A 27,085-nucleotide genomic window follows, 5' to 3' on the forward strand; every position below is an offset into this window, starting at 1 on the left:
CAGAGATTCATTGTAATTCCGTTTCAAAGATCTTCAATCCATTCCTCAGCCAAATTGAAGAATATCTTATGTTCAAATCAAAATCACATTACCACAATTCCAATCAATAAATCTTTCAAGGAGATCGAATCAGAGGATCACTCTTTTGTAATTACAGAGAATTGTACCACACATTTATTAATACAAATTCGTATTTGTGAAACTATTTTACTTGTTTGATTTATTTCGAACTAAGAAATTTAGTCGTCTATACTCACCTTGAACAAGTCATAGTCCTTTTATCCTCTAGATCTAAGGGAGAAGTAAGTTGTGAAAGCTAATCAACATGAAGGATCTCAAGTACGTTCCTAACATGACATGCTTTGTAGAATAAGAGGGGTCACATTATGGCTGGCCCCATTATTTTGAGCTATTCTCCTACTTGCAATACTTATTTTGAAATCTAGTTGGGTAAGAGATTCATGCAAGGCCTAAATCAACTTTCTTCGGCCCGAATCTTCTGTAGTTCCCTCACATGTATAAGTCCATTGAAGGTTTGTTCTCATTGAACCTCACCTTGAACAAGTTATAGTCCTTTTATCCTTTAGATCTAAGGGAGAAGTAAGCTGTGAAAGCATATCACTCACCATTGCTCGACATCCATTGATTCCTCCAAACTCTTGTGAGTGTGCTCCTGAAGCAATGTCGATCCATAAGAAAAGTTTAGGGATCAAAGGTGTGTTAGGCCTATAGTTGCTTTCCTATCCTCAAAGTCCTAATAGGGCTGACCTAGACATTTTGGGACCTATAGCAACAACTAAAATGTGGCATTTTTTATTTATTTATTTATGTATTAATAAAATTAATATTTATTTAATATTTTTATATTATAACATAATTTCATGTAAAATATATTTTTCTTCCATTTTGATATACAAATTGACTAATTAAATTTTTGTATTCAAGTTCTTCTAACATCTCTTTTTCAATTGCATATGTATAATGATTTACTTTGTTTTTTCTTTTAGTATTATATTTTGTTTTTTTCTTTTAGTTACACGTTCTTGTTTTTTTGGATTGAAGTTTTTTTCTTTTCTTTTGTCTTTTTTGCTTTAGTGTTAGTGTAGTATGTGATACTATAGTACATAGAAACTACTATTACACAACAAAATGCTGCATCTTATTCTACCAAAATAAAATGCATCCCATAACAAAAAATAATAATAAAATGCAACATTTAAAAAAAAAAAAAAAAAAAAAAAAGCCAAAACTCCTCTAGGCCCATAAGTAAGCCCATAACCACAAGTCTTAATAGCAAGCCTTCCCACGAGAGATTTATAAGATGAAAAGAAAAAATTATGCATCACTGCATTGGAGAAAAGGAAAACTAAATAAAAAGGACAGAAATGATACCTCGGACTCTCTGCCGTGAGTGTGAGCAATAGATTTGATCAGAGAAAGTGGAGCCACCTGATAGAGGCAGAGAGCAAGAGTGAGAGAGATAAATGGCATGGGTAAAATTTTGGGATTTTGGATTTTTTATGTGTTTATTTGTGATTGTTTTTAGAGTAATATTTTTAGATCGAATTTGTATTTTACCTAGTTGTTAATTTTGGTTTGCCTAGAGGTTAATGGTATTATTTCTGGGACAATTGATTTTGTTTAGACCAAAAGAATTTTCTTTTTGTTCTTGGGTCAATTGGATATAGCAGCTTTTTTTGGGGTTTCATTTGGAACCAATATTTTTTCTATTACCCCTTTTTTTTCTAAAATTTTGGGACCCCACTTTCACTTGGGGTCCTTAGGCAATGGCCTAATTAGCCTAGTGAAAAGGCTGACCTTGAGTCCCAGCCCAACTCAAGCTCAACTAGCCAATGAGTGGAAGAAGAAAATGCAGTCCAAGAAGAGGCCTAGATAAGAACTTGAGGACTCTCAAACATAGGTGGAGTCAGGAATTTATCTTTGGAGGGACATATATAATTTTTTTTTTTTGTATAAAATGTAAATTAGTAATCTGCAATACTTCATAACTCAATATGTGTTATAAACAAAAATATATTTAATTAAAATTAAACAATCATGGGACAAAATTGACAAAACAACAACTAAATACAATTTAATATAGTAGTATAGATTGTATATAATATATTGATTTTTTTTTTTACTGTAATATATTGATTATTATAATAATAAATAATATATTATAAAGAATGTAAAAAAGAAAACAACGAAAAGTAAAGCAAAAAAATCAAAACAAAATAAATATTACTTGGAAACAGTCAAAGAGTTAAAAGCAATGAGTATCATGTATAGATAGAGATTAGGGCCAATCAGCTATGGGGCTTAGATAGAGCTACTGCACTCTGCACAGTAAGGGGCCCACAGCAGTAACTTGTGTAAAAAATAAAGATGAGGCAAAGTGGCAAACATGCATGGAGACAAGAAGAGAGAGAGAGAGAAAGAGAGAGAGAGAGTCACCTATGTGAGGTAAAATATTTTGTAATTGTGTAAGAGATTTGGTGGTGCGACATATCAACAAAGTTTATGACTTTTCAATTTTTACTATGTGTACGAATAAGCCCTAGACTTTTTAAATATGTATAGGGGGCCAAAATGATAAAGTTATTTAAAAATTTTCAAATTATTTAAGATGTTTTCATTTTTTTAAATTTTTCCAAAAATTGGGGGGGGGGGGGGTGTGGACCAGGCCCCCTCGGACCTTTAATAGCTACGTCACTACTCTCAAGTGGATCTGCTACAGTCTACAAACTCCACTCATTTGAGGAATCCTCAAATTTGATAGCCTAAACAAGGTCTTCTCTTTCTGAGCACCAATCGAAGAGGAAATGGTTGAGGCCAATTCAAGTATGGTAGCCAAGGATGCAAATCCTGAGAATATCATGACTAAGGGCATCTCCTACACATATAACTTTTTGATGAGGGGAGATCCTTTATTGCAGGATGAGTAAGTGGTCTAATATTAGGAAGACTGAGAGAAACATTCATGTCAACTTGTTGGGAAGGGTCCTTCTTATTCCCAAGGATATGGAAGCATGGGAGAGGATTGCCTCCAACATGTTGCAAAATGTGAAGTAGAACCTAGCATGGTAAGTCTCAATACGTAGCCCCCCTTCATTTTCTATTTTTCTCCCCTCTTCTCCTTTTTAGGATTTTCTTGTGCCTACTTCACAATAGTGATATTCTTCTCTCTAATGCAGGTCTTCCAAATCACTTATAAATGTGAACCCTACGTTTCTTCAATCAAAGGCAAGCTCCTAACGACGAACCAGGAAAAATGAGGAAGCATGGAGGCAAAACTAGGAATAGAAAGCCAAGCATAAGAAGGTCAAAAGGAAAATGAGAGACATTGAATTGAGGCTATAGGTGGCAAAGCAACAGGTCCAATTAGTGTAGGAGTCACTCAAGCTCAAGTCCAAAAATTTCAGGGTTGTTGAGGAGAGAGCCATAAAGGTTGGGCATGAACTTAAGGCAGGGATGAGACAAGTGGAAAAGGAAAAGGATAAGGCCCTTCAAAAGGCCTCTGACAAGGGGTTTGAGGATGCTAAGACCTCATTACATGGACAGTTGAGAGGTATTTGCAATAAATATTACATTTAAGGATGAGAATTTGCCCTCAATCTTGCCGAAGTCCCTTTTATGCCAAAGGTCCAATGACTGGGGGTGGTGGACATCCCATCATCGTTTTGTTGTTAACAAATAAATTAGTATGGACAGAGTTGGAAGGAGATTGTTGGAAGGAACATTTTGAAAGTGGAATCAAATTTGGTGGAAAAATATAAAATGAAAAATCTCAAACTAAAGAGACCGAAATGAAATCAACCCCAAACTTGGGTCAAGGATGTAAATTATTTTTTATTTATTGTTTATATTAAAAAAAATATAGGTCATACAAGGTTAACTGGACTCGTTAAAGATCAGATAACTATCATTGGTTTTATAACTTATTTAGGTCGACTTGTTTATGACTTGAATTCAACCAAGTCAAATCATCGAACTCAAACTTGAATAACCCGATCGATTTGCCAAGTCTAGACATATGGTAGAATGATAGGGCCAACACGATATAGTTTAAGGCCTAAGGTGGTAAATTTGAGTGGGGCCTCTTATTTTTAAATATTAATCAATAAAGATATTTAACGCTAACTAATCCAAAGTATGTTTGATGAATCAAGACTAAGTAAACAAATGTTAATTCAATATAGAGAATTAAATATAAATAGTTTAAACATAATATTAAATTATTAAAATACATTATTTTTGTTTACAAAAGGAGGTTTACTTTATGTAGAATATAAAGCGATGTATAATTAAGTACAGTTGTAATCTAATTTTCAATCTTACATTTGGATGTTAAGAGAGAGATAGAGATTGTTTGAGTGCGGCTATATCAGAGATTAAATGGCTAATGTTGACAATTTACAGTATAAGATATTTGTTTACAAAAATTAAAATCTTAAACTCTCAAGAAAAATTAATCATCATTGATGATTTAACACATTTACAACTTTTTTATCCCAAACAGTTTAAGGTTTCACTTGTGTTAAGTTTGTATTAAGACGTAAATGTACTTTTAGTCCCTACATTTTGGTGTTTTTTCATTTTAGTCCTTACATTTTAATTTTACCACTTTTAGTCCCTAAACCAATTAACGCGTGTTATTTTTGTCATTTCCGTCAATCAACCGATGGAAATTGCTGAGGTGGCAACCGGAGACATTAAAATATTATTAAAAATGCCACATCAGCATTTAATTTTTTTAAAAAATAATTTATCAATTTTAATTAAATAAAAAAAAGAATTAAAAACAATAAGAACACAAAAACAAACCCAAACCCAAATCCAACCCAGAACCAAACACAAACTCAAATTTAAAAACACAAAAACAAACAAAAATGATTGCAGCTCCGCACAAACCCAAAAAAATCATATAAACCCAGAAATCAAACTCTGATCCGTGCTTCCACAATCTGCAAACTCTGGCACTCCATCATCTCCTCCCCAACCTTCTCTTCCTCTTCCTCTTCTCTTCATCCATGGTTCTTCATTTACGGCCTCCACAACATCTCCTCCAAGAACCACCAATCCTTCGCCTTCGACCCCATCTCCAACCTTTGGATCGAGACTGACCTCGTGATCTTTGGCTAGGTCCTTTAGCTTCAGCTCCACCTCTTTGGAATTGGAGAAGGCGTTCTTGAAGAAAGGGCTTCATGCCGCGAGGAGACAGCGGTGGACGGTGACTTGTTCGGTTTCAACTAGGATCTTGGCGTTCGCGAATCGGTCTGAGGAGGAGGAGTCGTTGAAGAGGGATTCGAGGTTTTGGGAGAGGCGGCGGAGGGCCAAGATATTGGGTGGTGTTGAAGGGTGGTTGGAGGAGGAGAGCGTTTCAGCGTTTGTGGCTGCAGCCGTGGCTACGCAGCATATGCTACTGCCGTTGCTTATTTCGTTTGAATCTGAAAAACCCATTTTGTAATCCATCAAAGAGAGAGAGAGAGAGAGAGAGAGAGAGAGAGAGAGAGGCTATTTGAAATGGAAAGACATTGAAATTGAGAGAGAGACAAAGCTGGATTTGTGTTGAGTTATTACAATATTCTTTTATGATTTTTCTATGGTTGAGCTGGGTTTGTGGTTGGTTCTGAGTTTGTGTTTAAGCTGAGTTTATGGTTGAGCTGGGTTTGTGTTGAGCAATCAAATTTTATTACAATATTTTTTTATGATTTTTTTGTGTTCGATTTCTGAGTTTATATGTTTTTTTGGGTTTGTGCAGAGCTACAATCATTTTTGTTTGTTTTTGTGTTTTTAAATTTGAGTTTGTGTTTGGTTCTGGGTTGGATCTGGGTTTGTTTGTGCTCTTATTGTTTTTAATTCTTATTTTTTATTTAATTAAAATTGATAAATTATTTTTTTTTTTTTAAATGCTGATGTGGCATTTTTAATAATATTTTAATGTCTCCGACTGCCACCTCAGCAATTTTCGTCGATTGACTGACGAAAAGGACTAAAATAACACGCATTAATTTGTTTAGGGGCTAAAAGTGGTAAAATTAAAATGTAGGGACTAAAATGGGAAAACGTCAAAATATAGAGACTAAAAATGCATTTACGCCTTGTATTAATCTAGTATTTTTGAATGACTTATTAGAGAGGAGAAAACAAAAATGTTAAAGCTTACAAATTGATGTGCAATGAATGTGATTGGTGAAGTTTGGTAACCTCATTAATTAATGTTTAGATACTTCTTTTTCCTAATGATTAGTAATACCTCAATTAGTTATATTTAGGCTTTTATTAACCGGTGTCATCACACTTTATTAAAATCTATTTCGTCTTACTATGTTAGAAAGTAATAAAAACAAATAAACAGTTCGCTTAATGGATATTTGTTAGTGAATCATTTTAAGAAAAATTTAATACTAGTTTGATAGGATATAAAAAAAGCCGTCAAAATCAAATATCAATTTTATACCCTTATTTTTTTTTCATAAAAATTTTTCTAAAATAATAGACTAACAAACGCAATTGGGATATCTGTTAACTTTTTCAATAAACATAAACTTCTTTCGTTCGAGAGTATTTAATAATTTTTTCACATAGTGTGATTTCCTCGTACAAAAAATGACGTGTATTATGATAAGCAAATTGAGTTATCAAGAAGAGTAGAGACCACGCATCTTCGGTAGCTGAAGAACAGCCAATTGTTTATAGCGAAGAGCGAAGACCACGGTACGGCTTCTCCGCGTCCTGCTTCGCATGTTCTCTTTTCATTGTTTTCGGAAACAGCAAAACCTAGTCAAGTAAATTCCCACTTCCTGTTTTTTTTCTCTGTTATCTGTCTTTCATTCCATTCGTGTTGTTTTCAAAAATGTGGGTTTTTATTCATTTATTTATTTACATGTGTTTCCAGAATTAGATCGATCTTGAGCTAATTCTTGAAAACCCTAATTTGACTTTCCTCTTTTTGTCTTTGTAGTATACAGAAATGGACATAGACAAAGATTCTTATACAAAACTCATAGTCTTGATACTTCAGTTCCTTGACGAAGAGAATTACAAAGAGAGCCTTCACTTGTACGGTGATGTCCTTCTTTTCTTATGCATGTATCTGGGTTTTGGCAATTTTGGAAGTACTTCTCTTGCTTTTGGAATAATAATAAAAAAATTTGCATTGATTTCAGTTTTCTGAAAGAAATATGAAAGTAATTTTGAAATATTAAGGTTAAATTAAGAACACCCATTTGGTCTTGGACCCAACACCAAATAGTACATTATCTGTTTGAAATGTGTTGTCATTTTACTTTTATTTTTTTGGGTCTTCGAGCACTGACTATTCTTCTGAGTGCATGCAGTCCCCTTGACTCACACTCTAGGTAATTACAGAGAGATATCCCTTGGGGGTTGCCCCAAGATGCTAGCTAGGTGTTGTCATTTTACTTTTGGATAAAATTTGAAAGTACTTATCCTGCTTTTGTAATGGAAGAATTGGGTTTTGTTTCTAGTTGTTGAAATCGAGAAATGTACTTCCAAATGCTAATCAAAACAGTTCCCTAATGTTATTTGTTTTGTGTAGCATATTGGGTTACATATACTGCTTTTGAAATACCAAAAAAAAAAGAGAAAACATTGTTGTTTTTCTTGAAAGCAAGGGAAGTACTTAATCTTATATGCTAATCATTCAAGGTCCAATATTTACTATTCCTTTTGAGCTAGAAAAAGATAAATTAAATTCTTAGTTACTTTAATGATTAGCATTTTGAAGGTTCTTTGTTTACTTTAGAATGTAAAATTGCATAAAATGTACGTCCTAAAAATTAGTACTGCCAAATATCAATATGAAAATGCCTAAATTCTTTGCATCTGGTATTCTGATTTGGAAAGTTTTTTTTTTTTTTGGAAGCAAAATTACAGTGGGTTAGCTTTTAAAACCAGGAAAAGTATTTCATTGATACAAACTTAATTGTTTAATATTTTTTAAAATGTTAATCAATGTATTTAAACAATTTGTGAGGTAGATTGGAGCAAGAGTCAAAGATCTTCTTCAATGTGAATTATTTCCGGGAGACTATTGTCAATGGTGAATGGGAAAAGGCTGAGGAGTATCTTTCTTCATTTACAAAGCTAAATGATAATAGGTACTCAATGAAGTTGTTCTTTGAAATACGAAAGCAGAAATATTACGAAGCATTGGTCAGGTATAAGCTTCTTTACTGACAGAACTGAATGTTCAGTTTTTCACCAAAATCTTTATTAGTATATTTTAAACTTTTATTGCCATCTATTTGTTTGCCGAGGATTGGAGGAAAATAAATGTAAAATAGAAATATAAAAAAGTATGTCTTTTTTTGCTTCTGGGAAATAAAAAATCAACTTAGCTTTAGACAAGTTGGAGCATTAGACAGGTAAATTGAGGATGAAGATCATAGAAAAACAACAATAAACAAAGCCTTAGTCCCAAAATTTTGGGGTTGGCAATCTAAGGATCATAATTGAAGTTTTTTTTACAAATCGAGAATTATGTTGATAAATTTTATAACGTCCATTTTTGAAAATGAGGTAAAGAAAAAATAAAGAAGACAAAATTACATATTTACTTAAAATTTGCAGTGACTTAAGTATTTACGCAGCTTAGATAAGTTGGCTTTGTTATTTCAGAAAATTATACGGACAATAATAAATTTCAAAAAATTTCCCCATCTTTTCCAATCTACTTTTGAAAATTGAAAAAGCCAATGTGTTTTATTTTCTTATTGTATTTGGGCTTGGTTATATGCAGGAATGACCAAGCTGAGGGTGTGAACGTTCTTTGGCCAGATTTGAAAGTCTTCTTGGATTTGCAAGATGAAAACTATGAAGAAATATTTGACCTTATTGATTTAAAAAACTTCAGGCATGAAAAAATATTATTACACATTTTGGTGCTCAACAAAATTTTCATGTATTGAAATTTCTCTGATTTAAATGGCAAATTTACCTGCAGGGACAATGAGCATCTATCCCGGAATGTGAACAAGGAATCTGCAAGAGCCATATCATGGGGTGATCTCAAATCATTAGTGGAGCAAAATCCTACTTTGCAAGATAAACTTATATTCCCCCGATTGAATCAATCAGGACTTTTGTCAATAATAACACTCATTTGTCCCAATCCAGGAAAGAAAACAAGTATAAAAGTAATAAACTCTCTGTTCTATTTTTTTCCCCATTCATTTCTGTTTCATTTTGATTTGATTGCTGTGAAGATTAGTTCCATCACTTTTTTTAGAAAATTTAATTTCTTATATGAACTTTGTCTTTGTAATTGATCTACCAATATTTTTCTAACTTGGTTTTTGGTGGGTAGATTCTTAGGCTGAATACATCATTTTAGAGAGCTTATAATTTTGATATGCACATAATTTATATGCAGGAAGAACTTATTTACTTGATACTTCAGTTTCTTGATGAAGAAAAATTGAAGGGGACATGTCACAAGTATGCTGTGTTCCCCCTCACCCCTTTTTTTAACTGTTTTAAGTAATGAGCAAGCTATTGCTTAATTATTTTAAGATTAACTTAATTTTCATTTCATGAAGATTGGAGCAAGAAAGTAAGATCTTCTTCAATATGAATTATTTTGGGGAGTTTGTGATTAGTGGTGAATGGGATAAGGCAGTTATGTACCTCTCCGCATTCACAATGCCAGATGATAACCAGCACTCAGCAAAAATTTTCTTCACGTTGGAGAAGCAGAAGTACCTAGCAAACTTAGGCAGGTGGGTTTTAGATTTCTATATATGGGTTTTTGCTTTTATTTGGCTGTAAATTTTTAAGTTTATTGCTTAACAAATGGGATAAGGCCATCTACCATTCACCTCTCCCAAAGCCTGCAAAATTGGAGTTTTATGCCCTTGGTATGACATTTTTATTACTTCAACTGGAAAACGAAACAATAAGGAAGAGAAACAAGATATTATCAAACATGTTTTATTAATTATATTCCCTAAAATGAAAAGGAAAAAGATAAAAAGGGGGGGGGGGGGGGGGCAGGAAGCAAGAATAATCGTGTAGCCAGTCTTGAATAATTATGAGAATAAAAACAAGTTGAGTTCCATTCTTGAGAATCACAATATTAAAAGGTATGAGAAAATCAATTTTCTAACCTCTTCTTTCTTTTTGATACTTATTTTGGTAACTAGAAAAAGTCTTTAGTATCTTTTCCTTGAATGGGGGTGCGTGTTTGCAGGAATGATCAAGTCCAAGCCATCAAAATACTTCCGAATGATCTGTAGGTTTTCTCCGGTTTCTACAATAGGCTTTTGCTTTTGAGAACTCTAGGCATGAATGAAATTTTGCTAATCAATCATTTGTATTTCTTGGAATTTGTCGGAATTTTTTCCTGCAGACAGGATAATTTTCTATACAAGTGCATGGATGCTACATCTTTGAGGGCTAATTTGTGTGATGTTCTCAAAGAATCAGTTAAGAGCAATCCTATTTTGCAAGATAAACTCAAGTTTCCCGCTATGGATAAATCAAGACTTTTAACAATATTAAAAAAGATGTAAGCCAAAGATATGATCTTATCTGCTAGTATTTTACTGCCACATGGCTGCTGAGATTTTTTGTTCTTTGGGAATCAATATATGTATGCTGCAGTATGGACTGGTGGATTCCACATTGTGCCAACTCAACGACTGATCTTTATAAAAGTAACATTTCCTTGGTTAACATACCAAAAGTACCTTACCTTTGTCGTGAGCCAATGATTGTTGTTAATTCACACTGTCAAGAAGCAAGTGCACTGCCTGTACCAAACGGTCTTGTGGTAAGGATATCTATTTATGATGTGATATTTACATGAACCTTGTGTTGTTGATAATTCATCTTTGTTGTTTATATCTTAAATTTATTTTAGTTTCATGATAGCAGCTGCTGCAATGATGTAAGTCTTCAAGCTGGTATGAAATCATCAGAGAAATGTGGGGTAAGTGTGAAGAAACTTCTACCAATCAGGACGCATGGCAATTATCAGTACCAAGTGGTCATGGGATTAGTTAATATTTATACATTAGTTTTTTTTTCCTTTCTTGCTTAAAAGAAAATAAATAAATAAATAAATTCAATAACTCACACAATTAGTAACTAATGGTCTTCTTTTTCCAATTTTTTTTAGTCTAGAGATAATACCTACTTGGCAGATGCAAATTCTGGAGTTTATGGGAAATCAACAGAGAAGCTAGCAGAGATTAATGACCCATCTGAATGCCAGACACTGGTGCTTCCTGATACTTCCTTGACTGGAGGGGTATGGGATTATTTTGGCTCAAGCCTTCTAAAGTTTAATCAATTTTTTTTTTTTTTTTTTGGGTTGAGAAAGTTTACTTGATCTAATGCAGTGCTTTTTTTCTTCTTTTTCTTTTTTTCCCTATCCTGGGTCGTGTTACCAGTTTTGTGCTCTTTTATGTTTTGATGATTTTGAGAAAAAGGCTCTGCTACTAGAATGCTGTGGAAAATAATGGAGCCTAAATTATTAACTAATAGTATACTTATCTGTAATTTGCTTCTCTTTTTTTTTTTTTTTTTTTTGGAGGTTTATAGAAAGAATATAATAGGTTGCATATGTCTTTCAAAACATATTGTTTGTGGAAACAGAAAATTGTTCCCCAGTGATTCATCCTCCTAAAAAGTGAACTATATCCAAAGCAGTATACCATGACCATATCCTTCCTGCTCCTTTTTGTTAGCTTTTCTTCAATTGCTGATCCGTCACTTCCAATGCAATCTAAAACAACTCCTTTTAGCAATATCATCAATGTTTCTCTTCCTATGTGTGAGTAAATTTGGTTTTTTATTTTATTTTATTTTATATATATAAGTAATGAAACTTTATTGATATTAGAATAATCACCCAATTATACATGATGTATACAAATGGGAACAATACAATCAGGCACACATTTTTCTATGTGTGAACATGCAGATTGGTAAAGTTTTACTTGTCAATATTCCTACTCATCCATCTTGGCTCCTCATATCGACTCTTTTTATTATAGGTAAGAATAATTTTATTGAAATGAGACTACTTCATGGAAAAGACACGAAGTAGCCTAAACAGAAAAAATATCTACATATGAATTGGCCCTATGAAAGATTGATCAAAATTACAATCTATAAGACCCAAAGCAAAGGACCACTCATAAAGAGAACTAATGAAGGATGCTAGCAATTGAGTTGATGTGCACTCCTCATATTGTACTCATCTTATTACCATTATGTATCTTGGTTCCCAAACTTTTTGCTTTAGATCCATAGTTGGATTGATCATTTTTATAGGAAGTTTTCCCTTTTGTTTAGCAGGAATAAAATGTTATGTTGTTAATTCATGGACTACATCCCTATGTTAGCTATTAGGCGGATGAGTGAGCAATCTAAATAAATTTATCCTAATTTAGTTTTCCCAGTGATGGGATTTCTTTTCTGTTCTCTCCTTTGCTCAACCCCCACTCCCCCCCCCCACCGGCAGACCCCATCCCCGCCCCCATGTGGGTGGCCCCATATTCCATTTCAAATGCAGCATTGCCATGGTAGTAAACTAAATATGGCTTAATCAAATTTATGTTGAGCATTTCATAATTTTTTTTTTTTTTTCCTTTTAATGAAGCTTGCAATTAGAGAATGGACTTGAACAGCTTTGATATACTAAAATTTATTTTCTCCAATTTGAATGAAATATGTTGGAAAAGCATCATGATGTGTTAGAAAGGTGTTCTTGACGCAGTATTTGATATTTGTATTCAGTTTCCCATGCTTTTTGTATGGTCACTATTTTCTTTGGACCTCAACCAATTCTATTAACCATATTAGGTTACTAGGTTGATGTATTCATGTTCCGGGGATTTCATATTGGCATTAACACAAAATGCTACGCATAAACTCTGGAGGTGGTATTGTGATGATCAGCACTCCTCAAGCAAGGTACTCCCATGCTATGTCCTGAGTCTTTTATTTCCAGTACTTTGGCCAATTTTCATGTGTCTTTCTCTTCAGGCAAGTGCCAATGTTGAACCGCAATTATATCAACCTTCAAGCGGACTAATAATGACCAATGAGATTGGAACACAACCAGAAAACGCTCTTTCATGCTTTTCCTTAAAAGATCCTTATCTTTTTTCATCATCCGGAGGGAAGATCTCCATATTCAATTTGGAGACATTTGAGGTAAATGACAAAAATATATGCAATTTATGTTCCCGTGTCATTTGTGTAAAAATATTTACATTTTCTGGTGGCATCATTTCTATTTTCTTTTTCCTTTTTATTGATTGCAGAGACTGTCAACATTTGGATCCCCACCTCCGTCAACTACATATTTTACTTTCCTTATGCAGAATATCTTTGCCATTGGCTTAGATGACTCAATCTTAATTCGCTGCTTTGACTCCAAAAAGGTTATTATTTGCCAGATATTTTCTCTCTTTAATTATCTTTGTTGAAATTTAGGCTATAGTGATGCTTCATGTGTTCAGACTATAGCCCACCTCAAAGGCCATCAGAAGAGAATAACATGCCTTGCCTTTTCTCAAAATCTAAATGTGCTTGTATCATCAGGAGCTGATGCACAGGTAGGCTGTTAATATGCGTACGCTTGTCTTTGTCTTTGACAACCAAATTTGTTATTTCTGGGTGTTTGGTTTTAATGTTTTTGCATCATTTTGTGGCCTTCCCATCCACTACAAAGTGATATTTTGTCCTGACAGTGATATCTTTGTGTTACTGATTTTATTTCTTGTGGACTCTCATTGGTCTTCTCTTTTATGCTTTAACAATGGTCTGTCTTGTGCAGATCATGTCTTGCATGGAATTCACTACTTTGGCCTTTAATTTGGACTGTATTTAAATGCTTCGTTTTTTTTTTTGCTGCGTGTAATCAAACAAATTTTCAGAAACAAATGGTTTGGTTCAGTGGTTTGCACTGAGCCCCTAACAGCAAAACGAAAGTGTGAGTCCATTATTAGTACACAAGTAAGGTTCAAGCTTGGTGCTAGCCATGTTACTATTTTGGGTTAACTGGGCTCCAAAATGAGCTCAGCTGGGTCATGGGAACTGTCCATGGTTCAATGACTCACTGGTTCAATGACTCACTGGTTCAGTTGGTAGGTCAAGCAATCCACAGTGGGCTTTGACCAAAATGATCAAGAGAGTTGAAGGGGATTGGAATAAAGATTGGTAAAATATTTGACATGTTTGACCAGCCATTTTGAACTGGGTTTTACTCCCTTTGTTCAAATTGTTAGTCAGCTACTCCATCTGTGCAAAGTAATTATATATAATTGTGATATATTTTCTAACTTACCAGTTCACTTTATTCAAAAAGTCAATCTCTCTGTTTCATTTAGAGTTCAAATAAAGGAGGATAGTTTTGGAACTTGTATCTTTCTTATTTGAATGACAAATGCATTAAATGATATTCCCCTTTAAAAGTTGAATTTTCTTAACAGGGCCAACAATAAGGGATGGAGGGTGTAAAACATAGCCTGAAATAATTTTATCTGCTTATAACCTTAAATTTATCGATAGATTGCAGAGTCTGCCATAAACTATAGTGGCCTTATTTGAAACTTGAATGTCAGAATGTGCTTTAGTCTCTCTCTGCAACTAGAAAAGATGTTGAAGTCTCACTTATAATCCATTACTGTGTTGGCTTCTCAAGTTTGTTTGGTCATTAAATTATCTTAACTATAAGTGATATGGTCAACTCTATTGTTTTCCAGCTGTGTGTTTGGAGCACAAATGGATGGGAAAAGCTGGCAAGTAAGTTTTTGCTGAGTAAAGGGGAGATGCTAGAGTGCCCTGTGGTAAATCACATTGAGTTTCACCAAGATCAAATTCACCTACTAGCTGTCCATGAAAGGAACATACACATATACGAAGCACCAACACTAAATCACTCTATGCAGGTGCCTTGGTTGCCCTTCTTTTTTATTTTTTATTTTTTATTTTTTTGGTATTACTATTTTAAAGAGCTAGATGAAACTTAATTTTATTACAGTGGGTCCCACAAGAATCAGATCTTCCGATCACATATGCAACATACTCATGCGATGGTCAGTCAATATTTGTTAGCTTCAAAAATGGGTGCATAAAAGTTCTTGTCGCAAAAACACTTTATCTAAGATGCCGGATTAATGTTACTGCTTATATACCACCAGGTCTCAGGTAAATTCTCTGATAATAATATATTGATTAATTAATTTGCTCATTATGTCTAATCTACTGATCAAATAAAATTGTTTAGCAGTTCGGAGGTCTATCCTATTGTTATTGCAGCTCACCCATTCCAACCCAATCATATTGCTCTAGGGCTTACTGATGGTAGAGTCCATGTTCTTGAGCCCCTAGAATCCGAAGGAGAATGGGGAATATCACCTCAACCGAAAGATGGTGAGGGGCTTAGTACTGCCTCTTGTTCAGCAGTTTTGGAGTAACTACCAAACAACAAAATTTTTGTTTGTTTTTGATTGTTTGCATATCTAACACTTAGCCTATCCTCACTAAATAGGAATCCCCTAGGCTTTAGAAACTGACATATGTGATTCATAGAATGCCAAAATGGCATTTTCATTGTTTCATTGCAAAGAGATGGCAAACCCATTTGACCATGCCAACCATATTCCTTTGGGGTATAAAAGCATCTTATGATTTTTTTTTTCGTTGAAGTTGTAATTCCTCAAAGATGTATATAAAACATGCAAATAGAAGAGGGAGATGGGTGAGGATTTGCAGCTCATGTATATCATTATTGAGTTGGATACTCTATTTTATTCAAAACTAGTCTCAGACCCGCGCATTGTGCGTGATAATTTTTTAGATAAAATACTATTTTAGTCCCTAGACTTCATAAAGAGTTTTTTTTTTTTTTTTAAATAGTTTTATCATATTTTTCATAATCTTATTTGTAGCGTTTTTTATCATTATTATATATTTATTGGTTGATGATTTGCATAACATAGACATTTTTAAATAAGAGGTAGAACTATTCATTAAATTTTTTTAAGTCATGGTGTATGAAGATTATATATATAATTTCCCTAGTTAGAGTTTGATTAGTTTTAAGTTTAAATTTTGTATTATTACATTTAATTTTTGATTATTTATTTAATTAAGTGAATGTAATGGTTGATTTTATTGCACTATAAAGTTTTCAATGCCTTCTGTATAGTCATATCTATTTTATTTCTTACTCTTCTTGACTACTTTTTTATTTTCCAAATAGTGGTTATTAATTGACATTTGATTTCATTTCTTTTTTTCTTCCTTCATTTATTCTATATTACTTTGTATGTTTCCTTGCTAGTGGTAAATTTTATGGTTATCAATAAGAAATAGATATCATGGATGGCTTAAATAGTTATAGATGTAGTTATATTAATAGTATGTCAAAGGTTTTTTTTTTTTTTTTTTTTTTTTTTTTTTTCCTTCTGAATTTTGAAGGTAATTTGAAAGACATTTTTCTAGTTTGATCTTAATCAATTAAGATATCCATTATATATTAACAAAAGTAATAATGAGCCTTAAATTTTTTTTTTAACGAATGAAGTTGTTAGGTTAGTTGTATGTCAAAGGTTTTATAAAAAAAATTTAAAAATAATTCCAGGGAAATATAAAAGGTTTAAAAAAAAATTGTGACTTTTTGAATTGTAGAAATATAATTGTTTTAATTACCTTGTTTATAGATTTTATTATCAAGTTATAAACATCTAAATTAAAGTAGATGATTATATAAATACAATATTATATGTAAAGTTACAACCTCACAAGATAAATATGTGTGTGTATATATATATATATTCATGAATCATTATTTCATTGTTTACCTATAAATATCTAAATTAAAAAGTTTTTTAAAGATATTTAAGTTAAAATAAATAAATATGTAAGGGTAAAATTATATGAAAAGTTAAAACTATCCAAAATGAACGTTTAACCACTTGTAGATGTGTGTTTTTTGAAGACTAAAAATATACACAATTGCTTTAGCTAAAATTATATAACTTTGCAAATATTGTTGTAAGTGGTTCCATCATTAGTAAATTATCAAGTTTGGTGGCCTTACAAAACAGATTTTTCATTTTGCAAAAACAATTACATGAACTTATCTTCTGTGACAATTTTTTTTTCCCTTTTTGCCGAAACAACTTAAGAATATTAAGACTTAAGTTAATACATATGGTAGTTGTAAAACATGTCAGTGATATGAAAAATAAAAAGATTTAAATATTTAAAAAATATTTTTAGTAAATTGTAATATAAAACATTTTTGTCTCAATATTTTATGTAACTTTTCCCGTAAGATTTATATTGTTGGCATCCTTTAAAAATACATAATATTTTTTAGTAAAAGAAGAAGAAGCAAAGACAATGCTAACACATAATATAAAATTATTAAGTTTGCCTGATTTAAATTTGTGGCAAAAAAAATATCAATGAATCTATGATAAAATTTTTTATTTAAATGATATATAGTAGTTCAATAGTCTTTTAAGTCTACAAACTGTTCAATCTATGGGCCTAGACACATTTAAATGGTGTTATCTAAATTATAAATTATATGACCCTCTATCACACAAATATATTGATTCTCCCAATGTATGGTAAATGAATGCAGGTTTGTGTCTAGCCATTTTCTTGATTTGTGTTGCATAATTTTAACAGTATGGAGGATGTGACTGGATTTAAATGTTGAATGAAATAAGATGAGAGGAAAAAAGAGTAAAAATAAAATATACTAGCAATAAACATCAAATTATCCAAGTCATTCTATGTAATATAATAACATTATATTATTATATACTATATATATAATGCAGTAGGATAATATTTAATCAAAGAAAATATAAAAGATAACAACTTAAAACACAAAAATAAATTGCATCAACTCAAAGTAGAATTCTAATTAACACAAAAATTCATCAATCTAAAGAATTGATGCAATAAAAATAAAAAATAAAAATCAAACAAAAAATGAAAAACAAATTAAGAGAGAGAGAGAGAGAGAGAGAACTAACCTTTTTTGTGTGAGAAAACTATGCATAAAATGAAAAAGAAAATATCAAATTTATAGTAAGATGTTGAGAATATGAAGAGTCAAAATAAAGGAAGATAAAAAGGTAGAGAATGAATGATATTAAGGTAGAAAGAAGTGGGAAGATGAAGATGTAAAAGAGAGGGAGAGTTTTGGAAAATTAATAATAAAAATAATGGTTAAAATATATTTTAATTTTTAAATAATGGAGTTTTTAAGTCACTTTAAATGAGAAAATACTTAAAATATATATATATAAGAAAAATTGGAAACTAAAAAATGATGACGTGGCTTAACGTTAGTGTTGCAATATTAAATGCTACGCTTCAGCTTTTAATAATGTATAAATTAAAACACAAAACTAAATTGCATCAACCCAAAGTAGAATTCTAATTAACACAAATATTCATCAACCTAAAGAATTAATGCAATAAAAATAAAAATAAAATCAAACAAAAAATGAAAAACAAATTGAGAGAGAGAGAGAGAGAAGTAACATTTTTTGTGTGAGAAAACTATGCATAGAATGAAAAAAAAAATGTCAAATTTATAGTAAGATGTTGAGAACATGAAGAGTCAAAATAAAGGAAGATAAAAAAGTAGAGAAAGAATTATATTAACAGAGAAAGAAGTGGGAAGATGAAGAGGTAAAAGGGGGAGAGAGTTTTGGAAAATTAATAGTAAAAATAATGGTTAAAAGATATTTTAATTTTTAAATAATAGATTTTTTAAGATACCTTAAATGAGAAAATGTTTTAAAAAATATATAAGAAAAATTGGAAACAAAAAATGATGACGTGACTGCTAATGTGGCTTAACGTGAGCGTAGCGACATTAACTGTTACATTTCAGCTTTTAGTAATATATAGAATATAGATTAAAATACAAAACTTAATTGCATGAACTCAAAGTAAAATTCTAATTAACACAAAAATTCATCAACCTAAAGAACTAATGCAATCAAAATCAAAGTCAAAATCAAAATCAAACAAAAAATGAAAAACAAATTGAGAGAGAGAGAGAGAGAGAGAGGGAGAGAGAGAAGTAACTTTTTTGTGTGAGAAAACTATGCATATAATGTAAAAGAAAATGTCAAATTTATAGTAAGATGTTGAGAATATAAAAGTCAAAATAAAGGAAGATAAAAAGGTAGAGCAAAAATGATATTAAGGTAGAAAGAAGTGAGGAGATGAAGAGGTAAAATGGAGGGAGAGTTTTGGAAAATAATAATAAAAATAATGGTTAAAAGATATTTTAATTTTTAAATAATGGAGTTTTTAAGTCACCTTAAATGAGAAAATGTTTTAAAAAAATATGTAAGAAAAATTGGAAATAAAAAATGATGACGTGGCTACTAATGTAGCTCAACGTGGAGCTACGCTTCAGCTTTTAGTAATATATATAGATTAAAATACAAAACTAAATTGCATCAACCCAAAATAGAATTCCAATTAACACAAAAAATCATCAACCTAAAGAATTAATGCAATAAAAAAAATAAAACAAAAAATGAAAAACAAATTGAGAGAGATAGAGAGAGAGAACTAACATTTTTTTGTGTGAAAAAACTATGCATAGAATGAAAAAGAAAATGTCAAATTTATTATAAGATATTGAGAATATGAAGAGTCAAAATAAAGGAAGATAAAAAGGTTGAAAAAGAATGATATTAATGTAGAAAGAAGTGGGCAGATGAAGAGGTAAAAGGGAGTGAGAGTTTTGAAAAATTAATAATAAAAATAATGGTTAAAAGATATTTTAATTTTTAAATAATATAGTTTTTAAGTCACCTTAAATGAGAAAATATGTAAGAAAAATTAGAAACAAAAAATGATAACGTGGCTACTAATGTGACTCAACGTGAGCATAGCAAAATGTAATGCTACGTTTCAGTTTTTAGTAATATATAGATAGATTAAAATAAAAAACTAAATTGCATCAACCCAAAGTAATATTCTAATTAATACAAAAACTCATCAACCTGAAAAATTAATGCAATAAAAAAAAATCAAACAAAAGATGAAAAACAAATTGAGAGAGAGAGAGAGAGAGAGAGAGAGAGAAGTAACCTTTTGTATGAGAAAATTATGCATAGAATGAAAAAAAAAAAAAAAAGCCAAATTTATAGTAAGATGTTAAGAATATGAAAAATCAAAATAAAGGAAGATAAAAAGGTAAAAAATGATATTAAGGTAAAAAGAAGTGGGGAGATGAAGAAGTAAAAGGGAGGGAGAGTTTTGGAAAATTAATAATAAAAATAATGGTTAAAAGATATTTTAATTTTACAATAAGGGAGTTTTGAAGTCACCTTAAATGAGAAAATGTTTAAAAAATATATGTAAGAAAAATTGGAAACAAAAAATGATGATGTGGCTACTAATGTAGCTCAATGCGGAGCTACGCTTCAGCTTTTAGTAATATATATAGATTAAAATACAAAACTAAATTGCATCAACCCAAAATAGAATTCCAATTAACACAAAAATTCATCAACCTAAAGAATTAATGCAATAAAAAAAAATAAAACAAAAAATGAAAAACAAATTGAGAGAGAGAGAGAGAGAGAGAGAGAGAGAGAGAGAGAGAGAACTAACATTTTTTTTTGGTGAAAAAACTATGCATAGAATGAAAAAAGAAAATGTCAAATTTATAATAAGACGTTGAGAATATGAAGAGTCAAAATAAAGGAAGATAAAAAGGTTGAAAAAGAATGATATTAACGTAGAAAGAAGTAGGAAGATGAAGAAGTAAAAGGGAGTGAGAGTTTTGCAAAATTAATAATAAAAATAATGGTTAAAAGATATTTTAATTTTTAAATAATATAGTTTTTAAGTCACCTTAAATGAGAAAATATGTAAGAAAAATTAGAAACAAAAAATGATAACGTGGCTACTAATGTGACTCAACGTGAGCATAGCAAAATGTAATGCTACGTTTCAGTTTTTAGTAATATATAGATTTATTAAAATAAAAAACTAAATTGCATCAACCCAAAGTAATATTCTAATTAATACAAAAACTCATCAACCTGAAAAATTAATGCAATAAAAATAAAAATAATCAAACAAAAAATGAAAAACAAATTGAGAGAGAGAGAGAGAGAGAGAGAGAGAGAGAGAGAGAGAGAGAGAGAGAGAGAAGTAACCTTTTTGTGTTAGAAAATTATGCATAGAATGAAAAAAATGCCAAATTTATAGTAAGATATTGAGAATATGAAGAGTCGAAATAAAGGAAGATAAAAAAAGTAAAGAATGATATTAAGGTAAAAAGAAGTGGGGAGATGAAGAGGTAAAAGGAAGGAAGAGTTTTGGAAAATTAATAATAAAAATAATGGTTAAAAGATATTTTAATTTTACAATAATGGAGTTTTTAAGTCACCTTAAATGAGAAAATGTTAAAAAAAAATATGTTAGAAAAATTGGAAACAAAAAATGATGATGTGGCTACTAATGTAACTCAACATGGAGCTACGCTTCAGCTTTAAGTAATATATATAGATTTAAATACAAAATTAAATTACATCAACCCAAAACAGAATTCCAATTAACACAAAAAATCATCAACCGAAAGAATTAATGCAATAAAAAAAAATCAAACAAAAAATGAAAAACAAATTGAGAGAGAGTGAGAGAGAGAGAGAGAGAGAGAGAGAGAACTAACATTTTTTGTGTGAAAAAACTATGCATAGAATAAAAAAGAAAATGTCAAATTTATAATAAGACGTTGAGAATATGAAGAGTCAAAATAAAGGAAGATAAAAATGTTGAAAAAGAATGATATTAACGTAGAAAGAAGTGGGCAGATGAAGAAGTAAAAGAGAGTGAGAGTTTTGAAAAATTAATAATAAAAATAATGGTTAAAAGATATTTTAATTTTTAAATAATGGAGTTTTTAAGTCCCCTTAAATGAGAAAATATGTAAGAAAAATTGGAAACAAAAAATGATGACGTGGCTACTGATGTGGTTCAACGTGAGCATAGCAAAATTTAATCTCATGCTTCAATTTTTAGTAATATATAGATAGATTAAAATAAAAAACTAAATTGCATCAACCCAAAGTAATATTCTAATTAATACAAAAATTCATCAACCTAAAAAATTAATGCAATAAAATAAAAATCAAACAAAAAATGAAAAACAAATTGAGAGAGAGAGAGAGAGAGAGAGAGAGAGAGAGAGAGAAGTAACATTTTTGTGTGAGAAAATTATGCATAGAATGAAAAAAAATGCCAAATTAATAGTAAGATGTTGAGAATATGAAGAGTCAAAATAAAAGAAGATAAAAAGGTAACGAATGATATTAAGGTAAAAAGAAGTGGGGAGATAAAGAGGTAAAAGGGAGGGAGAGTTTTGGAAAATTAATAATAAAAATAATTGTTAAAAGATATTTTAATTTTACAATAATGAAGTTTTGAAGTCACCTTAAATGAGAAAATGTTAAAAAATATATGTAAGAAAAATTGGAAACAAAAAATGATGACGTGGTTGTTGATGTGACTCAACATGTGCGTAACAACATTAAATGCTACGCTCCAATTTTTAATAATATATATATATAGATTAAAACACAAAACTAAATTGCATCAACCCAAAGTAGAATTCTAATTAACACAAAAATTCATCAACCTAAAGAATTAATGCAATAAAAAAAATCAAACAAAAAATGAAAAACAAATTGAGAGAGAGAGAGAGAGAGAGAGAGAGGTAACATATTTTGTGTGAGAAAACTATGCATAGAATGAAAAAGAAAATGTCAAATTTATAATAAGATATTGAGAATATGAAGAGTCAAAATAAAAGAAGATAAAAAGGTAGAGAAAGAATGATATTAAGGCAGAAAGAAGTAGGGAGATGAAGAGGCAAAAGGGAGAAAGAGTTTGGAAAATTAATAATAAAATAATGGTTAAAAGATTTTTAATTTTTAAATAATGAAGTTTTTAAGTCACTTTAAATGAGAATTTTAAAAAATATATATAAGAAAAATTGAAAACAAAAAATGATGACATGACTGCTATGTGGCTTAACGTGAGCGTAGTTACATTAAATGTTATGTTTCAACTTTTAGTAATAATAATATAGAGATTGTTATTGGTAAACTAGTGACTAGTGCATTATCTTTTGCTCCTAATTCAACAAGGTACATTATCTCTATATATAATTGGAATAGGACTCTTGGTGTCCACATTTCGCTATTTCCAAAATTATCCCTACTATTAATTCAAATTGATTTTCTCAAAAACACAAACTAAAAAATAAAGTATTTTGAGTCTTTGACAAATGGTTAAAAGACAAATTAGAATTAAATAAAAAGATATGAGATAAAATATTTAAACTGAAAAAATAAAAAAAAGATAACTATATCTAATCCAAGACCTCACATTCTATCCATGGTTGTAATTGTTAATGGGTTGAATTTTCCATAAAACTAATTTTCCCTCAGTCAAACAATTATTTTGAACCGAAAGAGTATTACATAAATGAATTTTCATTTAAAGAAGAAAAAGAAAGGTAAAAAAAAAAAAACAATTCTCTTTAGATGGGGCTAGTTCTTATTATCCTTATTTTGCATTAGTGTTAACATAGAACTTAAGTTATTCTTTGAAATAATTTGCAGTGTAGATCATTTAAATGTTCTCCAGTTGATTTCTTTGTTTACACTCTGAATTGGGATTTTCACGAAATTCACGTACTAATTTTATTGGATAACACTATAATACTACTAGAGCCTGTTTGTTGGAGCTTCTTTTTCTTAGTTAATATATAATGTTTTAAATCTTTACCTTTTTTGTAAGGTGCCACTGGAATTTTATTCAAATTATTTTTTAAGCCCTATAAATCAACAAAAATAAGTTCTTCCAACTAAGAACTAAGTTCTCAAAAAAAAAAAAAAAAAAGAAGAAAGAAAGAAAGAAATGAAGACATTTCTGCATGATGTTTTTTATTCTAATGTTTAGAGGAGAGGACCCAATCACCTAACCCAACCTCAAAGACTTTTGACAAGGCGGCCCATTGTTCTCACGGACCTCGTCCCCTTGTTGACCCTTAAACCAGTCCAACTTCATGACATAATGAATCCGACTTTCTTATTTGGGACTGGATCTTGTACGGCCCAGGTAAATCTAGTTCCATAAACCAAATTAGCGCAATCCACTTTCATGATATAATGAATCCCATAACTTATAAAAGTACAAGAAAGTATCACACTACCTCGGTTAGCAAAAAAAAAAAAAAGTATCACACTACCTCAAATTTTTTGTTGAATTATTGCGTAGAACAAGCTAATGCGAAAGATGTCAATCGCCATTGTTCTCTAGGTTAAAGTGTTTTTTTTTTTTTTAATATAAGATCGAATAATAAACCCCTTTGATTGATAGGTAATAACTAAATTGCTGCTTGCAATTGCCAACATCTGTCAAATTCAAATTTCTATTATGTAACAAGTCTACTGTATCGTACTGATCTTTGCAACCTCAAAGGCGGCTAGCTAATAAAGGGAAACCTCAATTTGGGCCTAATCAACTTGGGGTTCGGCCTAAAAGGCTCCAATGGTTAAGACAATAAACTAGTGGGAGAATGAAATATAAAAATGGTACAGTAACAGTGCCAAAGGTTGCATACCTTAATCCACAAAATGGAGAATCCTTATAGGTGCGTGAGGAATTAGTTTTGGTGGAACAATCCTTCCCTTAATATTTGCCAGCCGGTTATTCTCTCAGTTTGGTTGAGGTGACATGTCAGGACAGTAACTTCCAGTCTAGAGGTAGATGGAACATTGCTTAGTGATAATAAATGTAATTTTCTATTGTGGGGTACAATAAATACTGATTTGAAGGGAGTTAGAAGAAACTACTTTTGAGGATGACTGCTATAGTCAACTGACTAGTGACTAAGGGAAGGGATTCGCAAATTGGTGGTTGAATTGACCGAGATGATAGCATAATTGTCTTTGGTCTAAGGCTTAATCCTACCCCTCACAAGGGTATTTATAGGACATAGGAAATGTGAGTATGGAGGGAAATCCTTTCTAGAAACTAGGTAATAAGTTTGTTAATAAATTATTCTCTTAAATCAGCTCAAGAGATATGTGTCAAGTCTACACCTAAAAGGAATAGGTTCAATTGCATTTAATGTGATTGATGGTTGGTGAAACGTTATAAATGTTAATGTAAGAAAAAATGTGATAGTACTCGATAAACACTACTATCAATGTAATTGATCCCCATGGTCTCATGAATACATCATTACTAAGGTAGCCGACCAATGTGGTCTTGGGATTTGTACATGGAGGAGGCCATGGGTGCTCTCTCTACAAACCGTACCAGAACGGTCCTCAGGCCATGATCCCTTGTCGGGTCGGTCACATTGATCCTTACGGAAGTTTGTTTAGTTAAGGGCCTCAGTGGCCCAACAGGCTTAGTAGCTATTCTGTACTTGGGCCTGTGGGGCCCACAACTCCACTAATTTAATATCTTTCTACATATTTTGGAATTATATGATTTGACTTGTAGCTAGGTTGAAACTGAAACCTCTTCAACTAGTTTGTCATAAAGTCAAATTCATTATTGTCTTTTTGCAGCTTTTCTGTTCATGAGTAATGGCTGTTTGGAATGAAAATGGATGGAAGAGGGAGAATAAATTTTTGTAGAATCTTTCTATATAACTGCCAGACCCTCAAAGTTGAATAAACTCCAGTTTCACCAAGATCAGATTCAGTCACTTGCTATTAGCAAAAGGCAGATTTACATTTGAAGCACTCAGATTACCTTTATGCAGATGCTGTCCTGTTTAAGGACCACATTTTGGTTTGTTTTAGTACTTGTTATTCTGTGAAATCAAATGATATTTGACAGTATGACAGTGTGTTCCACCAGAATCAGATTCTCTAGTCCACATGTGCCACATATTCTTGCAATATCAAGATGGATTCATGAATGTACCAATCATGTTCTTTCGTGAAGGTATGAGCAATAATGATAAAAATTTAATGTGCAAATGAAAGAAGGTCCATGGTATCAGATGATTAAGTGTTCTAAGTGTTACTCAACAATATTCAATTTTTTGTATTCAACTTCCTTAAATGACTAAGCATAATCTTTGGGGTTAAGTTGTATGTAAGATATCCCTTCCAATTTGAACACTGTATTTGGAGTGTTTGTATGCTACTTGTTGCACTGCACCTGCAATCATCAGTCCTATCTTTGACTTCTCTCACTGCATTTGCAATGAATTTTATTGGAGATGGATGCACTTCTTGCAGTGTCCAGTTAACAAAGGAAGTGATGCCTTAAAAAAGTATCTTTCAATCAATCTCCCTAAACAGGTTAATGACTGTGAATAATTCAATTGATCTTTGCAGAATGACTGGTGCTAAATCAATTAAATATTTTCATTTTGGTGCATTCTGTACTCTCTCTTTTTTTTATGAGTGGTGCATTCTATACTTTGAAATCAATTATTGCTGGTTTGTCATCTTTTGGTGAGAGAAAGGCATTCATATTCTTAGATGCTGTTCACATTAGAATTAATGGAGAAAGTAATATATTAAAGAAGAAAAAAAATTACAAACGTTCTCTGTTGAGACTGATGCAAGCAGTAAACAGCACAAAGAAACAGAGGCAAAACGACATTCAAGATCAAAACAGGAAAAGGAAAACGACACAGTACAAATTGGTGTATCAGCACGTGTGAAGAAAAGATGCATGTGACTTAGTTGTTTAGAACTCCAGCTGTCATGTATTCATTGGTGTAGTTATAAGTGTTGGTAGTTATACTGTTTAGATAGCTGTTAGAAAGTTAGTTAGAGCAGAGTATTTTGGCGCCCATTTTACTCTCTTGTATACATGTATATATGTAGCAATCACAGCTTGTAATTATCATTATCTGATTTCAATGAATTAGAATCAGTTTAGAAATTCTCTCTAGAAATTTCTTTCTTTTCATGGTATCAGAGCAGTGCTTTCGTTGAAGCTCTGTTTTTCCCTTTTCTTTTTTAACCCTAATCTTGTTTCTGCGATCTTTGAAGCTTCTACA

The 27,085-nt window shown here is 31.3% G+C and overlaps 1 protein-coding gene across 2 annotated transcripts; it reads left to right on the plus strand.

Annotated features, from left to right (window-relative positions):
• The first annotated feature begins 6,646 nt into the window (after nt 1-6,646).
• On the plus strand, nt 6,647-15,910 carry LOC142622364 (topless-related protein 1). 2 transcript variants are annotated; one of them, XM_075795818.1, is made up of 19 exons: nt 6,647-6,791; nt 6,968-7,065; nt 8,007-8,186; nt 8,768-8,875; nt 8,966-9,164; nt 9,401-9,465; nt 9,567-9,746; nt 10,217-10,258; nt 10,376-10,534; nt 10,630-10,798; nt 10,889-10,957; nt 11,147-11,278; nt 12,838-12,948; nt 13,021-13,191; nt 13,302-13,421; nt 13,500-13,595; nt 14,745-14,930; nt 15,023-15,189; nt 15,272-15,910. In XM_075795818.1, the coding sequence occupies exons 2-19, from the start codon at nt 6,977-6,979 to the stop codon at nt 15,456-15,458; spliced, it is 2,430 nt and encodes an 809-aa protein (XP_075651933.1). In that variant the 5' UTR covers nt 6,647-6,791; nt 6,968-6,976; the 3' UTR covers nt 15,459-15,910. The 2 variants fall into 2 exon arrangements, with proteins under 2 accessions (XP_075651933.1, XP_075651932.1); XM_075795817.1 differs by having other exon boundaries at nt 15,269-15,894.
• Nucleotides 15,911-27,085: the final 11,175 nt, after the last annotated feature.

This window comes from Castanea sativa, chromosome 1, assembly GCF_040712315.1.
Source record: "Castanea sativa cultivar Marrone di Chiusa Pesio chromosome 1, ASM4071231v1".
Classification (NCBI taxonomy): Eukaryota; Viridiplantae; Streptophyta; class Magnoliopsida; order Fagales; family Fagaceae; genus Castanea; species Castanea sativa.